The 21,297-nt window shown below is 40.7% G+C and overlaps 1 protein-coding gene across 1 annotated transcript in view; it reads left to right on the top strand.

The window, feature by feature from the left end:
- The window catches only part of LOC115103098 (tenascin R (restrictin, janusin)), a 170,161-nt gene that overhangs the window by 115,878 nt on the left and 32,986 nt on the right, over positions 1-21,297 (top strand). Inside the window, exons 9-15 of the mRNA XM_029623725.2 lie at positions 207-410; positions 1,131-1,220; positions 3,285-3,548; positions 9,068-9,187; positions 9,655-9,798; positions 15,939-16,058; positions 16,707-16,850. Coding sequence (XP_029479585.1) covers positions 207-410; positions 1,131-1,220; positions 3,285-3,548; positions 9,068-9,187; positions 9,655-9,798; positions 15,939-16,058; positions 16,707-16,850 — 1,086 coding nt within the window. The remainder of the gene's footprint in view (positions 1-206; positions 411-1,130; positions 1,221-3,284; positions 3,549-9,067; positions 9,188-9,654; positions 9,799-15,938; positions 16,059-16,706; positions 16,851-21,297) is intronic.

Here is a 21,297-nt window from a genome sequence, read left to right as displayed (position 1 = left end):
GTAGCACCTACTGTACTCTTGGCTCTTGACATTTTCACAATGTCTTCTCTGACAAATACATTAAAGAATGGCATAGAAATAGTCATTAGTAATTTTATTTCTATGGTCATATCATCCTTTTTTACGATCTGACTTGCTGATGAAACTGCATGTGGAAACTATGTCTCACTTCTGATGATTGGTCTCAGTGGCCCCAACATTGTCAGTTCTGGTGTTCCTCTCAGAGATCGACGCGCCCAAGAACTTGCGAGTGCTGTCCAAGTTCTCCACCACCCTGGAGCTGGAGTGGGACAACAGCGAGGCGGAGGTAGAGGGGTACCAGGTGGTCTACAGCACCCTAGCAGGGGACCAATACGAAAAAGTCATTGTCCCACTCAACGATGGACCCACCAGCAAGACCACACTCACAAGTGGGGATAATTTGAGTTTTTGTTACACCTCTGTTTTTAGGACAAAATGTTGCTTACTCATGATTCACTATAGTGGCATTGTGTAGTATGATAAGGATGTCTGTTGAACGACCGAGTGAGATTCAAGCGTCGTACACTTTATTAAAACATTTTAACTAAAGAGTATTAACAAGTTGCCGACATGAACAGTTTTCAGGTATGTGGGAAACGGTATGGTGTCTGTCTTACGTAAAGGGCATATCAGAATAAGGGAAGGCCTTGTCTGTGCGGGTTGACAGCAATCAATGCTCTCCTCTCTCCATTTCTGTAACCTGATAAGCTTACTGTTGTAATATTGAATGTGACTCTGATTAATTATGCTTTTGGAAAAAGGTTAGCAGAATTTTAAAGAAAACATATAGATAGACATGGTTTGTTGCAAGCCCTTCATTATTAATGCCGTTTTTAATAGGCAGTTCTGAAAGGCTCCATCTGCCTGCTCATTTTTCCTCTTTAATATCATCATACTGTATTGTCTGCCGGGGTATTGTATGGAGATATTCATTCACATAACCAGCTTGTGTTTATGGTTTTCTATTCATATACAAATTAAAATCAATAGTTGTTGAGGTATTGTCTATGTTTTGTCTCTGTCGTTGTCAATCTGTCACATTCTCATTCTCATTCTCATTCTCATTCTCATTCTCATTCTCATTCTCATTCTCTCCTCTCCTCTCACAGACTTGTTGCCAGGTACAGAGTATGGCATTGGCATATCGGCTATGCTTGGCACCAACCAGAGTTTTCCTGCCACAATGAACGCCAGAACTGGTAAGTGAGTTAATCGCCTGGCTCATCTGTGCAAATCAGTGATCTGACACAGAAAATCACAACTACCAGTATCAGCAAATAGAAATTCACCACTCTGTTCTCTTTTGTTTCTTACATGTTTTGTTTGTTTGAATTTCATTGAAGCATGAAAGAAAATCATGTCAAAATACCGATTTGCAGTGCCTTCAGAAAGCATTCATACCCCTTTACTAATTCCACATTTTGTTGTGATACAACCTGAATTGTCTCACCCATCTACACACATTACCTCATAATGGCAAAGTGAAAACATGTTTTTAGAAATTTTAGCAAATATATTGAAAATGAAATACAGCAATATCTCATTTACATATGTTTTCACACCCCTGAGTCAATACGTTTTAGAATCACATTTGGCAGCCATTACAGCTGTGAGTCTTTCTGGGTAAGTCTCTAAGAGCTTTGCACACCTGGATTGTACAATATTTGCCCATTATTCTTGAAAAGTTCTTCAATCTCTGTCAAGTTGGTTGATGAGCATTGCTATACAGCCATTTTCATGTCTTACCATAGATTTCTAAGCTGATTTAAGTCAAAACTGTAACTAGGCCACTCAGGAACATACAATGTTGTCTTGGTAAGCAACCAGTGTATATTTGTGCCTTTGTTTTAGGTTATTGTCCTGCTGAAAGGTCAATTGGTCTCCCAGTGTCTGTTGGAAAGCAGAAACCAGGCTTTCCTCTATGATTTTGCCTGTGCTTAGCTCCATTTAGTTTATTTTTATCCCAAGAAAGTCCCTAGTCCTTGCCGATGACAAACATACCCATGACATGATGCAGCCACCACCATACTTGAAAATATGAAGAGTAGTACTCAGTGATGTGTTGTGTTGGATTTGCCCCAAACATAATGCTTTGTAACCAGGACATCAAATTCATTTCTTTACTACATTTTTTGCAGTTTTAATTTAGTGCCTTATTTCAAACATGATGCATGTTTTGGAATGTTTTCTTCTTTGCAGGCTTCCTTCTTTTTACTGTTTCATTTAGGTTAGTATTGGTGGAGTAACTATAATGTCATTGATCCATCCTCAGTTTTCTCCTATCACAGCAATTAAACTCTGTAACTGTTTCAAATCCACCAAATTCACCATCATGGTGAAATCCCTGAGTGTTTTTCTCCCTCGCCGGCAACTGAGTTAGGAAGGATGCCTTATCTTGTAGTGTCTGGGTGTATTAATACACCATCCAAAGTGTAATTAATATCTGCACCATGCTCAAAGGGATATTCAATGTCTGCTTTTTTTTACCCTTCTACCAATAGGTGCCCTTTGTGAGACATTGGAAAACCTCCCAGGTCTTTGTGGTTGAATCTGTGTTTGAAATTCACTGCTCGACTGAGGGACCTTACAGATAATTGTTTTTATGGGGTTCAGCAATGAGGTAGTCATTCAAAAATCATGTTAAAATCTATTATTGCACACAGAGGGAATGGGAATACCTAGTCAGTAGCACAACTGAATACATTCAATTGCAATGTGTTGGGGGTTAACTGACTTGCTCAATGGCAGAACGGCAGAGTTTTCCAACTTGCAGGCTCAGGGATTCGAACCAGCGACCTTTTAGTTACTCACCCAATGCTCTTAGTCCATGCAACTTATTTTGTGACTTGTTTTAACTTTATTTTTACTCCTGAACTTATTTATGCTTTCCATAACAAAGGGGTTTCATTAAGACATTTCACCTTATATTTTTTTTATTCATTTGTTTAAAAAAATCTAAAAAGATAGTTCCACTTTGATGTTATGTGTAGGCCAGTGACAAGAAATCTCAATTTAATCAAATTTAGATTCAGGCTGTAACACAACAAAATGTGGAATAAGTCAAGAGGTGTCAATACTTTCTGAAGGCACCTGTATACTGTATGTGTATTTTTGTCTTTGTTTTCATTAGCTGCACTAAATCAAGTTCTTTACAACTTTGGTTGGTATGGCAATCAAGAATTGAATCTTAAATATAAATCGTTTCATTGGTCTGTTCACTATATGTTGATTATACTTGAACTACTCATTACTGTGCGTTTCAGGTCTAGATGTCCCCATGGACCTAACTGTGACAGCGTCCACAGACAACACCATCACCCTGCTGTGGGGGGTGGTCCAGGGGCCTATTGACCACTACATGGTCACCTACACCTCCTCATCTGGCCTGACCACGGAGGTGACCATCCCCAAGGACGTGACCACCACCACGCTCAATGACCTGGAGCCAGGCACAGAATACACCATCACTGTAGCTGCCCAGAGGGGAAGGCAGCAAAGCACTGCAGCCACCATCGATGGCTTCACAGGTACTGGAAGTGTACTGTACCAGGACCAAGTAACTGACACAACTGACATTACATTCTACTATTATGAATAGCAGTGGTGGAAGTAGTCTAAACATAGCAATAGCATTTACCCAGTGGTGGAAAAAGTACCCAATTGTAATACTTGAGTAAAAGTATAGATACCTTAATAGAAAGTTACTGAAATAAAAGTGGAAGTCACCCAGTGAAATACTACTTGAGTAAAAGTCTAAAAGTATTTGGTTCTAAATATACTTAAGTATCAAAAGTAAAACTATAAATGATTTATTTCAAATTGCTTATATTGAGAAAAACAGATGGCACCATTTTGTTATTTTTAAAATGTATGGATAGCCAGGGGCACACTCCAACACTCAGACATCATTTATAAAAGATGCATTTGTGTTGTGTAAGTCCACCAGATCAGAAGCAGTAGGGATGACCAGGGATGTTCTCTTGATATAAGTGTATGAATTGGACCATTTTCCTGTCCCGTTAAGCATTCAAAATGTAACAAGTGCTTCTGGGTGTCATGGAAAATAGAACATTATTTTCTTTAGGAATGTAGTGATGTGAAAGTAAAAGTTGCCCAAAATGTAAATAGTAAAGTAAAGTACAGATACTCCAAAAAAGGATTTAAGTAGTTCGTGTTTTCACACCACTGCATTTACCCCATGAGTTAACCATGGTCAGAGGTCAGAGGTTATTTTCCCCTTCTAGGGATTCTACTGGGCTCTGGTCAAGATTAGTGCCCAATGCCATTTAGGATGCAGACTGGACTGTAACTGCACCTGTAGCAGTTCCATTTAGGATGCAGTTTGGACTGTAACTGCACCTGTATCAGTACCATTTAGGATGCAGTCTGGACTGTAACTGCACCTGTGCCAGTTCCATTTAGGATGCAGACTGGACTGGAACTGCACCTGTAGCAGTTCCATTTAGGATGCAGACTGGACTGGAACTGCACCTGTAGCAGTTCCATTTAGGATGCAGACTGGACTGGAACTGCACCTGTAGCAGTTCCATTTAGGACGCAGTCTGGACTGGAACTGCACCTGTGCCAGTTCCATTTAGGACGCAGACTGGACTGGAACTGCACCTGTAGCAGTTCCGTTTAGGACGCAGTCTGGACTGGAACTGCACCTGTGCCAGTTCCATTTAGGATGCAGTTTGGACTGTAACTGCACCTGTATCAGTACCATTTAGGACGCAGTCTGGACTGTAACTGCACCTGTGCCAGTTCCATTTAGGATGCAGACTGGACTGGAACTGCACCTGTAGCAGTTCCATTTAGGATGCAGACTGGACTGGAACTGCACCTGTAGCAGTTCCATTTAGGACGCAGTCTGGACTGGAACTGCACCTGTGCCAGTTCCATTTAGGACGCAGACTGGACTGGAACTGCACCTGTAGCAGTTCCATTTAGGACGCAGTCTGGACTGGAACTGCACCTGTGCCAGTTCCATTTAGGACGCAGACTGGACTGGAACTGCACCTGTATCAGTTTCAGCGGCAGGTAGCTTAGCTAGTAACCCGAAAAGTTGTTAGTTCGAATCCCTGAGCTGACAAGGTTAAATAAATATATTGATGTGCCCTTGACCAAGGCACTAAATCAATTGTATTTATCACATGCTTTGCAAAACAACAGGTGTAGACTAACAGTGAAATGCTAATGGCCCTTCCCAACAAGGCAGAGAGAAAAAACATTTAATTCTAAAAAACAATAACACAAGGAATAAATACACAAAGAGTAACTATAACTTGGCTAAATACACAGGGTACCAGTACAGAGTCAATGCAGTGGTACGAGGTCATTGAGATCGACATGTACATATAGGTATGGATAGAGTGACTAGGCAACAGGATAGATAATAAACAGTAACAGCAGCGTATGTAATGAGTCAAAAGAGTTAGTGAGTTAGTGCAAAAGGGGTCATATAATCCACTTAGCTATTGGTTAACTACTGTATTTACGTAGCAGTCTTATAGCTTGGGGGTTGTCTAGGGTCCTGTTGGTTCCAGACTTGGTGCATCGGTACCCTAATTGCTCCAGGGTTGCCTTTGATAATGGCTAACCCTTGCCATGACGCCACTCTCCGAGTGTGTCTCAGGGGGGGTTGGGATATGCAAAAACACATTTCCAATTCACACATGTGTTTAATACACACTTGTACATGAAAAATAGGACAAATTGGCATCCACCAAATTAATCGATTAGATGAATAGATGATGTACAGTAGTCTATAAATAACGGCTTATTTTCAAATAGACTGGATAAAGGTGAGCTTTTTCAGTGAAGCTCTCACATCCCTAAATAAGCAATTATGTCGCTGAAAAGTAGAGATTATTGCTGTACTAGAGAACAGGCTTGACATTGCATGTCATGTGGAACTACTTTGGGAAGGAGACTACAAATCGAGCTACTAGATAGTGTCAAGCTTTGATGCAACAATTCATGTTAATAAGCTATTACATGAGGTTGTTAATCACATAACTGTCCTTCATCAAATTGACCCATTCAATGATATCAATGTTTATTTGCGTTCACTCCATTAATCTTTCCTGTCCCTCTTTCTTTCACACTCATCTACATCAGACAACAAACTTTCCTGGCAGTCTTTATATTTCCTATTGCATCTTCTTGTTCTCACAACACACTTCAACCAGTGTCTTTTATTGGTGAATCTTTCAAAAACGGCCATGCCTCATTGACAGACATGTTTTCATCCAGTCTCTGCTGTCAACTTTGACATTCGTCCTTTGCTCAGCATTCAGCCTCCTTCCATTGTCACGGGCCTTCCACGCTGTGTGTATTCCATTTGCAGCTCTTCACTTCCACGCTCCCCTGTCATGCTCATTACTTGACTGCCAGTCTCACTGAGAGAGGAGAGAACCTACAGAGAGATCTGCCAATTAATAACCAGCCATGCCATCCACTGACTGACTGACTGACTGAGAACCTCAGCACCTCTAACCATATTGACAGCAGCTGTCCCTTACAGTCCTTCATGACCATGCAGCCAGTCTCTTTGACCTTTGACTTTCAGGCTTCCGCCCCATCATAGCACTGTACTTGTCTGATGTCACATGGGACTCGGTGACGGTGGCATGGAGTGCCCCTGCCCCACCCGCAGACCTCTACATCCTCACCTATAGCTCTGAGGACGGCACTGACACGTCCAAGGTTACCCTGGATGGATCCAAGACCCGGTCCTCTATCAAGGGACTCCTGCCCTCCACAGAGTACACCGTGAACCTTATCACCATACATGGAGAGGTGAAGTCTGAGGCTGTCACAGCCACGCTCACCACAGGTAGGCTATTTATCTCTGCAAGGGGAAACAAGGTTGTGTTCATTAGGCACCAAATGAAAGAAAACAGACTGAAACAATGATAAACAAACAAAAAAGTTAATTCCTACTGCAAAACGTTTTGCTACGGTGTGCCCTAATGCATACGACCCAGAGCTACGCTGGAGGTTCCCATGGTTCATGGAGGGTCACACAGGAACGACAACAAGGCTAAATAACTACTGACTAATACAAAACTGCTGCAACATCCTATGCATTGATTGTCCACAGGGTGCATTGATGTCTGATTTTGGCTGATGGTTTGCTGACACAAGACAGTTGCTAACGAAGGACTACATTTTAGAATATATAAAACTTCCTGTACTTAGGATACACATCACATTATACATGCAGTACGTGCTTGGAGTTTATTGTGGTATTCAAATGGCGTTCTGTTTGTCAGCAAGTAGTCTAGCTCCAGAACAGAACAACATCTTGACACTTTTATGGCATGTCTCCTCTTGCTCATTAAGATTCTTACACACACAGCTGCACTCACTGCAGAACAATGTTCCCCTCCACCTTCCATTTCTTTATTAATGCTTGGGTGTGTAATCCTCCCATAATTACCCCTGCCTAAACCTGGAGGTGTCAGGAATATTCAGCTGTCGCATCAGCAGGCTGTTACTCACAGTTACAGCTGCCAAGCCCAAGGGAAGATCTATTGTCTGAGGAGGACAGGACAGCTCTCTAAACACTCTGATATTAACTCTGCGGAAAGCCACCTGCATACTGCTCTCTGATTACTGCTCTGTCTGATTACTGCTCTAGTCACTGTCTGCCAGAGTGCCAGCCATTTTCTCTTTGTCTGGTGACATACAGATTTCTGGAACGAAGGCTAGGGGTATCGTAGATTCAGACGGATGCATTTGTTGCAGCTCTTTGGCATCTGTGTGTTTTGTTATTTAGTTGCTATTTTCAGCTTGTTATCACACTATGTTATTATATGCAAATTTAACCACAGGGTTGGTGGGCTTGCTGTGGCACCTGACCGTCTTTGTAGGTTGAACATATTTCTTTATGTTTAAGTGGTAGTTCTTATGGTAAATCTGAATAAAGTGATGACAACATGTTTACTGTACCATATGTTGTAATGTCTCAGGTGAATGCAGGTTAGACTTGGGTTGCATCCCAAATGGCCCCTATTCCCCATTCAGTGCACTACTTTTGACCAGGGCCCAAAGGGCTCTGATCGAAAGTAATGTACTCTGTAGGTAATAGGTATCATTTGGGACGCACCTTGGATCAGCAGAGCACATTGATGCAGTCTGTCAGTTTGCACAAATGATCTCATGTCACATGAATACTGAGTCTAAATTCAGAGCTATTACAGCAGCCTGCACTGCTGAATGGGAAATAATTAAAGATAGGCATACATGAATAATCACAACTTATTTACACCACTCTTTCCTACTAGCAGAATTTAAATGAGGCTGAAGCCTAACTTATGAATCGTCGTCAGCGCTGGTGGATAATATTCATTATTGTAATGGAAATTGGAGGGTGGTGGCGTTGGTTTTTACAAGCATTTCTATAGCTTCATTCCACAACAATAGAGAGAACCAATCTCTCTATCCCTTCCCTCCATAATGGATGCCGACCTTATAAGTCACTTTAATTGTTTGCTCACATTGTCTCTGGTAACCTTTGCTGTCGCAGCGGTAAGAGCTCTGGGGACACATAAACAAATCATGAACTAATCCCTTATGGGCAACCACACTCGATCACAATGCAAATATCCCTCTCTGTTCTCCTGGCTCTGGCCAGAGAAGCATGCTATTTTAGTACATATTTTATGATGTACCTAATATGCAGGATAAACACAGGGCTTTTTACACTATGGTAGGAAAATGTGTCCAGAAATGCATTGTTTTTTTTATCAATAAAGAAGCATTTTTATCTACGCTTTAACTTCCAGTGCCTTGAGTGTCCTCCGAGAGTAGCTGAATTTCCTCTTCGCTTCTGTTTGTTCCCTAATTCATGCACCTTGATTGGAAACAGAGATAGTGTCAGTGTCCCCTTCCCTTTCATATACATGGAGACATGGAGCTAGCCGTTTTCATGAGAAGGTTATGTTAAATTTCAAGAACATCTTGTATTAGCGTATAGTGTGTGTCTCAATAGCAAGGACATCTCTTCATTCTTAACATGTACTATGATTCTCTATTGGAGGAATGGATCCACCTAAAGAGATGACTGTGTCATATGCCACTGAAGACTCCGTCATCATATCATGGTTGAGACCATTTGCTCCCTTCGACTACTACAAGATGTCCTATCAATCAGCAAGAGGTAAGCAAAAACATCTGGCATGTTTTCATTGAAAAGTTCATTTAAAAAAAATGATGGGTAACACTGTATTTGGATAGAACCCAAGTAGATGGTTTTGAAGATGTTCCGTAGATGTTCAATAACTGTCAATAACATTTCAACAAACGATCCACTAACACCATAACCCAAACACTAACCTTAACCCTCATCCTACTCTAAACTTAAACTTTACCATAAAGTTTACCCTTAATCTAATCATTATTCTGAACCTAACCCTAACCGTAACCTTAGTAAGCAGTTGCTTATCAACCTATAGTTTGTTGAAAGTATAACAGTTTGTAGATATTCTATATGGGACGATCCAAATCCAAGTGTGACCAAATCATGCTTTTCCATTGTTTGGCATTGGAGGAGAAAGTTCAACTTCTTATAAAAGAAAGGCTGCATACTGTAACAGTGCGACATTAAATGAATACAATGTTCTTCAGGGACAGTGGACAGCGTGGTAATTGACAATGACGTCACTAACTACACCCTGTCCAGCCTCCACCCAGCAACAGAGTATGAGATCAACCTGAACGTTGTGCGAGGCAGCCAGGAGAGCAAGTCCATCACCACCAGTGTCTTCACAGGTCTGAGCTCTGACCCCTTACTATCTTTTCTGACCCCTTACGATCCTGTACTGCTTCAGCTATAATGCCACCATAGAGAGGATCTGAAAATGTATATCATTATAAAATCTTTGTCTCCACATCCTATACAACTTCTGCAAACATGCTGTGGTACCCCTAAACCCTTACCATCTCAGCCACCATGCCACTATAGAAAGGGATGGACAATGTACCATCCGTATAGGTCCAAAGGTAAATGTACACATTATATTGATGGAATCTTCGTCTCCACATCCTGCACAAGTATCAAAGAACAACCAATACAATCCTGTTTTGGTATTTTTTCCAGTGAGTCAATGTTTTCTTGACTGACAAGTGAGTTAGCTTGTTTGCTAAAATGATAGCTAGAGTTATTATTATATGTGCTCCTCGGAGTATGAGATTGGGGAACAAAATGTTCTGGAGTCAGACATAGCGTCTTTCCAAGATAAATGGGACGTTCTGTCTTTTCAGGGAAATGTATTATTAGTACCCACTCTGTGGATCTCTCACATGGCCACCTGCACACTAAGAAATTATGTTCAGACACAGACAGTAGAATACCTGCCTCTCATTGCTGCTGCAGCGAGTGTAACTGCCATTACCCCCTTGGCCTTATAATTGTTAGCCTCACCTTATTTCTATCTCTGCTTCTCCTCTGTCAGACAGGCAGTCAGGCAGTTTGTCAGTCAGATAGACAGACCTCTGCAGCATTGAGCTGTGTGAGATGTGAGATATATTTGACATCTAGTGAACCACCAGAGATAGGTGTGTAGGCTGCAGTAGCTCCTCTGGGTGTGAAGTGAACTCCGCTAACATGGGCTTAACCAGCTCGCCACTGCATGCAAAGGGAGTGCACCACTGCATACTGATGAGCCATGTAGAGATGTCTTTCCAAAACCAAAAGGTTCAGGACTCCACACACACAAAGACAGAGAGACAGAGAGAGACAAAGCCCTTAAATTGAAATTGAATTGAGGGAGGGGAGGGAGGGAGGGAGGGAGGGAGAGAGAGACAGAGAGACAGAGAGACAGAGAGACAGAGAGAGACAAAGCCCTTAAATTGAAATTGAATTGAGGGAGGGAGGGAGGGAGGGAGGGAGGGAGGGAGGGAGGGAGGGAGGGAGAGACAGAGAGACAGAGAGACAGAGAGAGACAAAGCCCTTAAATTGAAATTGAATTGAGGGAGGGAGGGAGGGAGGGAGGGAGGGAGGGAGGGAGGGGGAGGGAGGGAGGGAGGGAGGGAGGGAGGGAGGGAGGGAGGGAGAGACAGAGAGACAGAGAGACAGAGAGACAGAGAGACAGAGAGAGACAAAGCCCTTAAATTGAAATTGAATTGAATTGAATTGGAGGGAGGGAGGGAGGGAGGGAGGGAGACAGACAGACAGACAGACAGACAGACAGACAGACAGACAGACAGACAGACAGACAGACAGACAGACAGACAGACAGACAGACAGACAGACAGACAGACAGACAGACAGACAGACAGACAGAGAATATGAGAGTATGACAGATGGACGATGACAGAGAAAAAACATAGAGAATACCATGCCAACTATTGATTTTAATTTGTATGTGAATAGAAAGTGTTAGACATCCCCCTTTAAAGCAGAAGGAATCTCTACATTTTGACATGCCAACTCTTCTTCTAATGAAGCACCTGGGGTGCTCCAGTGAGCACATTTGCTGCTACACATCACCCCCAAATAAACAAAAAAGGGAAAACATTATTCATGTAATTCAAAACCAGAAAACACACTTTTTATTCATGTAATTCAAACGTTTACTTTGCTACTTTGCTATTAACTTATATATCAGAGAAACAGATGAACACTAGCCTTCTGCTAATGCTGCAGAGTCGCAGGCAGTGTTTCACAAAACTATGGTGTGGTTCAGCAAGAAAGAGATAAAACCGTTATGGAAAGAGGAGCTCGCTGTGCCCAAAAGTGTCTCAAAATCCAATGTGTCAGATGAGAAGCTCTGCCACGAAAGGAACTGGGCTGGTGCTCCACTTACAGGCCAGAAACAAAAACACAGACAGCTTATTAAGACCCTTGGCGCTAAGGAAGTGTTTTTGTGAGGTCGCTGGAGAGTCCTGCCGGCTGGGTAGCTACTGTTGTAAGGCACTGAGGCACTAGCTGCAATTCCAAAGGTAATGACTGTCCAGGATTCACTCGATCTGAGTCAACTGTCCAACTAATGGCCTTGGCTGGGGCGGACAGGTACTGTGGTTCAGCAGATTCTGGTGTTTTTACAACGTTGCATTTAATATTAGCTATTAAAAATATTGCCTAGTCAGACCATTACTACTGTTCCAGCTGGTGGAAAGGCGTTATTTCTTAGGTAGTGTAAAGCGTAGCACAGATCATTTTTGAATCACCTTTACTTGGCGATACTTCTTCAATTCCCGACTTGGAAGACAACGCATGTCATTTAAACGTCCATGGCTAGTTGCAGGTTGTTCGTTTGAATTTACAAAATGCTCTGTTATTAGAAAAAAAATGTCTTTGGCTCCATGAAGTAATCTATCAAATCTTATCTCATTGATTGAGACAGGTGTCTACATCACGTGAAAAGGTTATCCCCCTACCTTTTCACGAGACCCAGTTAGTCTGACAAAATGATAATGATGTTTTCCACACTATGAGGCTGAAATAACATGAAATAAAATGGCCGTTAGTGTAAGAGCTTTTTGAAAACAACACCTGGATTTTCAGCCTGTTCAGGTGGGATGGTTTTTGGCCCACAGCATGACATCACAATCTGATCTGATTATTCTGACCAATGACCAGACAACTTTTATTTGAATATGTATCCTCATACTTTGAAGGGGTACGCGGGGGTAGGCCTAGACGATCCTATCTGTCAATCAGGGCCGTGGGTATGTAAATATATTACAACTTGTGCATCACGCCCACATGGCCAGAATGATAATTTCAATGGCAAAAGGAGGCTCAGTCAAAACCTACTCATTCAAGGGTGTTTCTTTATTTTACTATTTTCTACATTGTAGAATAATAGTGAAGACATCAAAACGATGAAATGTAGTAACCAAAAAAGTGTTATATTTGAGATTCTTCAAAGTAGCCACCCTTTGCCATGATGACAGCATTGGACATTCTCTCAACCAGCTTCACCTGGAATGCTTTTCCAACAGTCTTGAAGGAGTTCCCACATATGCTGAGCACTTGTTGGCTGCTTTTCCTTCACTCTGCAGTCCAACTCATCTCAAACCATTCCAACTGGGTCGAGGTTGGGTGATTGTGGAGGCCAGGTCATCAGATGCATCACTCCATCACTCTCATTCTTGGTCAAATAGCCCTTACACAGCCTAGAGGTGTGTTGGGTCATTGTCCTGTTGATAAACAAATGATAGTCCCACTAAGCGAAAACCAGATGGGATGGTGTATCGCTGCAGAAACCTGTGGTAGCCATGCCTTGAATTCTAAATAAATCACTGACAGTGTCACCAGAAATGCACCACCACGCTTCACGTGGGAATCACACATGCGTAGATCATCAGTTCACCTACTCTGCACCTCAGAAAGACAGAGCGGTTGGAAGGAAAACTCACCAATTTGGACTTTTCTTATTGATGTCCTTTAACTAGGCAAGTCAGTTAAGAACAAACTCTTATTTTCAATAATGGCCTAGAAACAGTGTGTTAATTGCCTTGTTCAGAGGAATAACGACAGATTTTTACCTTATCAGCTCAGGGATTCAATCTTGCAACCTTTTGGTTACTAGTCCAACGCTCTAACCACTAGGCTACCTTCTGCCCAATTTCTTTGCAGAAATTCAACCATGAAAGCCTGATTCACACAGTCGCCTCAGAATAGTTGATGTTGAGATGTGTCTGTTACTTGAACCCTGTCAAGCATTTATTTGGGTAGAATTTCTGAGGCTGGTAACTCCAATGACCTTATTCTCTGCAACAGAGAGAGGTAACTCAGGGTCTTCCTTTCCAGTGGCGGTCCTGATGAGAGCCAGTTTCATCATAGCGTTTGATGGTTTTTGTGGCTGCACATGAAGAAATGTCTTGAAACTTTCCGGATTGACTGACCTTCATGTCTTGAATAAATGATGGACTGTCGTTTCTCTTTGCTTATTTGAGCTGTTCTTGCCTTAATATGGACTTGGTCTTTTACCAAATAGGGCTATCTTCTGTATACCAACCCTACCTTGTCACAACAACTGATTGGCTCAAACAGATTATGAATTCCACAAATGAACTTTTAACAAGGCATAGCTGTTAATTGAAATTTATTCCAGGAGACTACCTCAGTGTTGATGTCTTCACTATTATTCTACAATGTAGAAAATAGTAAAAAATAACAAAAGACTCTGGAATGAGTAGGTGTGCCTAAACTTGTGACTTATACTGACTGTGTATTTGGAATTATTTTCATGAAATATACACACAGAGTGATTTATTAGACATACAGTGATGATTTAATAAATAAAATGCAAATTCTCCATGGGGCTTTAAGACAGCATCATCATTTCATACAGAAGGGTTCTGAAATAAACACATTTGGGAAAAACGAGAATGTCTTGATGTGAATTTTATCAGTACAGAAAGTTTGCCATCAAAGTGGAAAATAAATAAACACAAATAAGTACCTTACTGTGATCGTTTTCAATTAAAATGGTCAAAAAGAAACAAAATAGCTTCTTAGCAAAGAGCAATTTCTAAAAGAAGAATTTTGCTAAGACTGTGTGGTAGTGGTCTGAGTGGGGAGGAGAAAACTGAAAACTAGCTGTTATTGGCAGAAAGGTTTGGAACTCTCTTTCTTATTAGCCTATTAACTAATTTACCGCCTGGTGACAGGCAGAACAAACTCCATACCACCAAAACAGGTGGAGATTTAATGCGGTCTTTTCAAACATCTCTTACGCTAAAGGGCACTATCATCACAATTTCACAGTATTATTCCAACCTCATAGTTGGAAAAAGCATTTACTATATACTTCCGGTTGTTTAACCTAGCCTCTACTTACCGGCAGAAATGGTTCAGTCCAAGCAGGGCAGGGCTCTGTGAAAGTATATAGCTGGGCGTTGAGCTCAGACTCTTGGTTGGTGAACAGCTTGTCCTGAGACTGTGGAAAAACTTTTGAGTAAGTTTATTTGTACTTTATTCTAATTAAGCTTTCTCTTGTCATTTTCATTTTCCTGGGAATACATTTATTTATACATCTTATGCATTAATTATTTATTATTTTTGTAACAATTTTTGTTTATAAATCTACCACCTCTTTTGCACCCGATTTCTGGCATTCCGCTTCCATCCTTCTCCATCGATATCGTCTTTAAAGGTTCATCCAGTACCAACTAGTCACAAACACATCCCTACTCAGTAGTGGTGCTACTGACATCCCCACACATCATTACACGCTTTATTCAATCTAATATATTTTTTTATTTTGTATTTTTTATTCTGACATATATTCATTAGTTTCAAATAGGACAATCAACAGTTACAGAAATACAATTATTGTGTTTTTTTTCAATCTAACCTAATTCAATTTGATTTCACTTCAAATTGGCAGCTTTTATTAGATTAAATTAAATATTATTGTAATTTAAGTAATGAGTGCAATCAAACACCTTTCATTTACAAGCAGTGTGATTAAAGTTCCTAGATATAATCATAGACATTTCCCAGACATGGGGGTATGGTGAATTAACGGTTGATTCAAGTCCTTTCAAGGCAAGCTGTTTACTTCTGTATTCTCTATACTTTTTCTGTTAAGCCAAAAATCCATATGAAAACTTGGAGGTTAAAACACTAAGTGAAACATGTAATTAAATTTCTACTCTCTCTTGGTTCTTCCGGTAAGTAGGGGGTCTGAAATAAAAGCTTTTTAGAACTGTTCTTCTGTGCACTGTACAGAATATTTGACTGTATAATTTGCCTTTGATTTCAGTTATACTAGCAAGAATTGTGATCTCAACTGGAGAAAATAGTCATTATAAATTAGCCTCAATCTGCAGAGTATATAGTCCACATGGTGGTCAGCAAATTGGAACATACAGTTGATTACATTTTGGAAAGTGATGGGGTCATCTTGGTACCCTCTCTGAGTCATACATTGCTTTCATCTCTTTCTTTGATATAGCGATGGACATGCCAATGGAACTAACAGCCCTCAACATTACCCCACAAGGAGCTTTACTCCGGTGGAACCCTCCTCTGTCCAGCGTTGACAACTACGTGTTCACCCTCACCTGCTACCAGGGTAGGCGGATTGATTGTCTTCTCACAGCCACATTTCTCCGCTACAGGGGTGGAGCTGTAGAGTGAGACCAGCTGGACTGGACTCCTGCCAAGTCGGCTCTCAGAGGAAAGTGTCGCACAGCTACATGGAAATCAGCTCAGACATCCGCTTGCTAGTCGATGCAGCTTTCATCAATATGGCCACAAATTATGGTTATTCAGCAACCTCTTGCCAATGTGTTCTATTGACTCTTTGGTGTGTTCATTAGGTGTCCTTTCTAATTTACTCAGCCAGGCAATGAAAACATTGGCTGAACATTTTTGTTAACCTATTATTTTTCACCATCGACATGGATCCTGGTATTTCTGAGGCTACAGCAAACCATTTATTAAACAGGCAATTTATTTAGATGTATTGTACAAAGTTTAGTCATGCAAACAAATAAGGAATCATGAATTTGAGCTAAATGGATTTAAACTTGATTTATGTAACACCCATAGGAACCGCAATCTACCAACCCTGACCGTGTACATGCATATCCAAGGCAACCGCTATACATGAATAATTAAGACTCCAAATTGTTTAATGTAATCATAAACATCTGGTTTGTTTACTATCTCATGTATTCTCCTCATCTAATATGTATTTGTGTTCCTCCTACTCTTGTAGTGACAGCTAATACCTTCCTGGTGGAAGGTGTGAAACAGGAGCACCAGCTTAGTAAACTCAAGCCCAGCACCACTTACTCTGTAGCCCTCTACGCCACCAAGGGACCCTTGACCAGTGGAACCGTCATCGCCAACTTTGAAACACGTATGTTAGTTACTTTACTTGCTTAGCTACTTACCTGGTTAAATAAAGGTGAAATAAAAAAATACCTCCCAGCTGTTCAGAAGCAACCCACACAGACTGAGAGCAGGTCCAGTACATATACAGCGCCTTCAGAAAATATTCATACCCCTTGACTTATTCAACATTTTATTGTGTTACAGCCTGAATACAAATCATAACACTCATAATACCCCATAATGAAGAAGTGAAAACATTTCTGCAAATGTATTTCAAATTCAAAACAGAAATATTCCATTTACATACAGTTGAAGTCGGAAGTTTACATACACCTAATATTATATTTAAACTCAGTTTTTCACAATTCCAGACATTTAATCCAAGTAAAAATTACCTGTTTTAGGTCAGTTAGGATCACCACTTTATTTTAAGAATGTGAAATGTCAGAATAAAAGAAAATAATGATTTCTTTCAGATTTGATTTCTTTCATCACCTTCCCAGCGGGTCAGAAGTTTACATACACTCAATTAGTATTTGGTAGCATTGCCTTTAAATTGTTTAACTTCAAATGTTTCGGGTAGCCTTCCACAAGCTTTCCACAATAAATTAGGTGAATTTTGGCCCATTCCTCTTGACAAAGCTGGTGGAACTGAGTCATGTTTGTAGGCCTCCTTGTTCGCACATGCTTTTTCAATTCTGCCCACAAATATTCTATGGGATTAAGGTCAGGGCTCTGTGATGGCCACTCCAATACCTTGACTTTGTTGCCATTTTGCCACAACTTTGGAAGTATGCTTGGGGTCATTGTCCATTTGGAAGACCCATTTACGACCAAGCTTTAAACTTCCTGACTGATGTATTGAGATGTTGCTTCAATATATCCACATTACTTTCCTCCCTCATGATGCCATCTATTTTGTGAAGTGCACCAGTCCCTCCTGCAACAAAGCACCACCACAACATGATGCTGCCACCCCCGTGATTCACGGTTGCGATGGTGTTCTTCGGCTTGCAAGCCTCCCCCTTTTTACTCCAAACATTACAATGGTCATTATGGCAAAACAGTTCAATTTTTCTTTCATCAGACCAGAGGACATTTCTCCAAAAAGTACGATCTTTGTCCCCATGTGCAGTTGAAAACTGTAGTCTGGATTTTTTATGGTGGTTTTGGAGCAGTGGCTTCTTACTTGCTGAGCGGCATTTCAGGTTATGTCAATATAGGACTTGTTTTATTGTGGATATACAGTAGATACTTTTGTACCTGTTTCCTCCAGCATTGTCACAAGGTCCTTTGCTGTTGTTCTGGGATTGATTTGCACTTTTCGCACCAAAGTACGTTCATCTCTAGGAGACAGAACGCTTTTCCTTCCTGAGCGGTATGACGGATGCGAGGTCCCATGGTGTTTATACTTGCGTACTATTGTTGTGTACTTGTGTACAGATTAAAGTGGTACCTTCAGGCGTTTGGAAATTGCTCCCAAGGATGAACCAGACTTGTGGAGGTCTACATTTTATTTTCTGAGGTCTCAGCTGATTTCTTTTGATTTCCCCATGATGTCAAGCAAAGAGGAACTGAGTTGGAAGGTAGGCCTCGAAATACATCCACAGGTACACCTCCAATTGACTCAAATGTTGTCAATTAGCCTATCAGAAGCTTCTAAAGCCATGACATAATTTTCTGGAATTTTCCAAGCTGTTTAAGGGCACAGTCAACTTAGTGCATGTAAACTTTGTCATACACAAAGTAGATGTCCTAACCGACTTGCCAAAAATATAGTGTGTTACCAAGACCTTTGTGGAATGGTTGAAAAACAAGTTTTAATGACTCCAACCTAAGTTTATGTAAACTTCCGACTTCAACTGCAAGTATTCAATACAATACAAGTATCTAAGAGCTTTCCACACCTGGATTGTACAATATTTAAACATTATTCTTGTTAACGTCGATCAAGCTCTGTCAAGATAGTTGTTGATCATTGCTATACAGCCATTTTCAAGTCTTACCATAGATTTTCAAGCCGATTTTATTTAAATCTGTAACTACGCCACTCAGGAACATTCAATGTTGTCTTTGTAAGCAACTCCAGTGTATATTTGGCCTTGTGTTTTAAGTCATTGTCCTGCTGAAAGGTGAATTTGTCTCCCAGTGTCTGTTGGAAAGCAGACTGATGTCACGTTCTGACCTTAGTTATTTTGTTATGTCTTTGTTTTAGTATGGTCAGGGTGTGAGTTGGGTGGGTTGTCTATGTTCCTTTTTCTATGATTTGGGATTTCTGTGTTTGGCCTGGTATGGTTCTCAATCAGAGGCAGCTGTCATTCGTTGTCCCTGATTGAGAACCATACTTAGGTAGCCTGGTTTCCTGTGTCTGTACCATACGGGACTGTTTCGATTTTCGTTTGTTCATTCACATAACATGATGCAGCCACCACCATACTTGAAAATATGAAGAGTAGTACTCAGTGGTGTGTTGAGTTGGATTTGCCCCAAACATAACGCTTTGCATTCAGGACATGAAGTTCATTTCTTTGCCACATTTTTTGCAGTTTTCCTTTAGTGCCTTATTGCAAACAGGATGCATGTTTTGGAATATTATTATCATGTACAGGCTAACTTCTTTTCACCCTGTCATGTAAGTTAGTTTTGTGGAGTAACTAGAATGTTGTTGATCCATCCTCAGTTTTCTCCTGTCAAAGCCATTAAACTCTGTTACTGTTTTAACCATTAGCTTCATGGTGAAATCCCTGAGTGGTTTCCTTCCACTCCGGCAACTGAGTTCGGAAGGACACCTGTATCTTTGTTAAGACTGCCTTTTTGATACACCATGCAAAATGTAATGAATTACTTCACCATGCTCAAAGGGATATTCAATGTCTGCTTTTATTTTACCCATCTACCAATAGATGCCCTTTGCGAGGCATTGGAAAACCTCCCTGGTCTTTGTGGTTGAATCTGTGTTTGAAATTCACTGCTCGACTGAGGGTCCTTACAGATAAATGTATGTGTGGGGTGTAGAGATAAGGTAGTCATTAAAAATTCACGTTAAACACTATTATTCCAAACAGAGTCCATCCATGCAACTTATTAGTGGTTCCTCCATTAAAAGTTGTGTCATACTGTAGCACACCTTGTAGGCTGCTGGAGCATTCCGTGGCATGTCATTTATTGTTATTGCAAGTTAGTGCTAGTTTGACCACCAGAGGGCATCTTTGAGAAGCATTTGATAGTCTTCCATTTTGGCATTACCAGATAATTGAAACCCTTTTTTGTAAGAACAAAGTATATGGGATTGATTTTAAGAAATTTGGCTTAATTAATTTTATCAATATTATGGTGTTTTTTTCCCAATAAAAACAAAAAACGAAACCCTCAGGGTTATTGTGGCGCTGTACAGCGTGACGGTCGGGAGTAGGCTCCAGCAGGATTGGACGATTCTAAATTGTTTGCCTTCATCAGAAAACTTTGTTCCAATATTTCTGTAAATCAGTGATATTTATTCCCACGGTAATTCATCATAGATCCATAACTAATTCAACATCTGCATGTTGAAAATAGTATTTTTATCATAATTCCTTACATAAGGGAGAGCAGTGTCTGTATTAGAGAATGCGAGCATGCAGGAGACTGGGGTTCAATTCCTCGATGGGGAGGAAAAGTACGCTGTCCTTGTAAATAAGAATTTGTTCTTAACTCATTCCATATGTGTTATTTCATAGTTGTGATGGCTTCACTATTATTCTACATAGCCGTCTTTGTATCAAAGATAATTGCGTAATTATCGTATTTCGTCGTCCTCCTATCTGCCCAGCAGCTAGCCAGCTAGCAAACGTTCACCGTCTACCGTAGCACTGTAGTAACTATCACACTCAACTGAACGACTTGATTAGTGTAGTGTTAGCTAGCTACATAGTTGTCTTTGCTGTCTTCGTATCCAAGATATTTGTGTAGTTTAGAGTGTGTAGTCTTAGAGTGATAATTGCGTAATTATCGTATTTCGTCGTCCTCCTATCTGCCCAGCAGCTAGCCAGCTAGCAAACGTTCACCGTCTACCGTAGCACTGTGGTAACTATCACACTCAACTGAACGACTTGATTAGTGTAGTGTTAGCTAGTTACATAGTTGTCTTTGCTGTCTTCGTATCCAAGATAATTGTGTAGTTTAGAGTGTGTAGTCTTAGAGTGATTATCTTAATTTACCGAGGTTAGCTAGCCAGCTATTTGTCGTCCTTAACGTAGGAGTCACTCCTAGCTAGCCAACAGCTAGCCAACGTCTACTGAATAGAACTTTCGCATTCCGGTCGCATTCCGCTTCGCTCCACAGGTAGTATCACATTTTCATTTAATTTCATTACAGTCCCAACGGTGTGATTTGTTTGATCGTAGCTAGCTACATAGCTAGCTACATAGCCGTCTTTGTTTCAAAGATAATTGTGTACATTTACATTTACATTTAAGTCATTTAGCAGACGCTCT

This window comes from Oncorhynchus nerka, linkage group LG20 (genome assembly GCF_034236695.1).
Source record: "Oncorhynchus nerka isolate Pitt River linkage group LG20, Oner_Uvic_2.0, whole genome shotgun sequence".
Taxonomy (NCBI): Eukaryota; Metazoa; Chordata; class Actinopteri; order Salmoniformes; family Salmonidae; genus Oncorhynchus; species Oncorhynchus nerka.
Note: the sequence above shows the minus strand (reverse complement) of the source record. Positions and strands in the feature narration are given on the sequence as shown.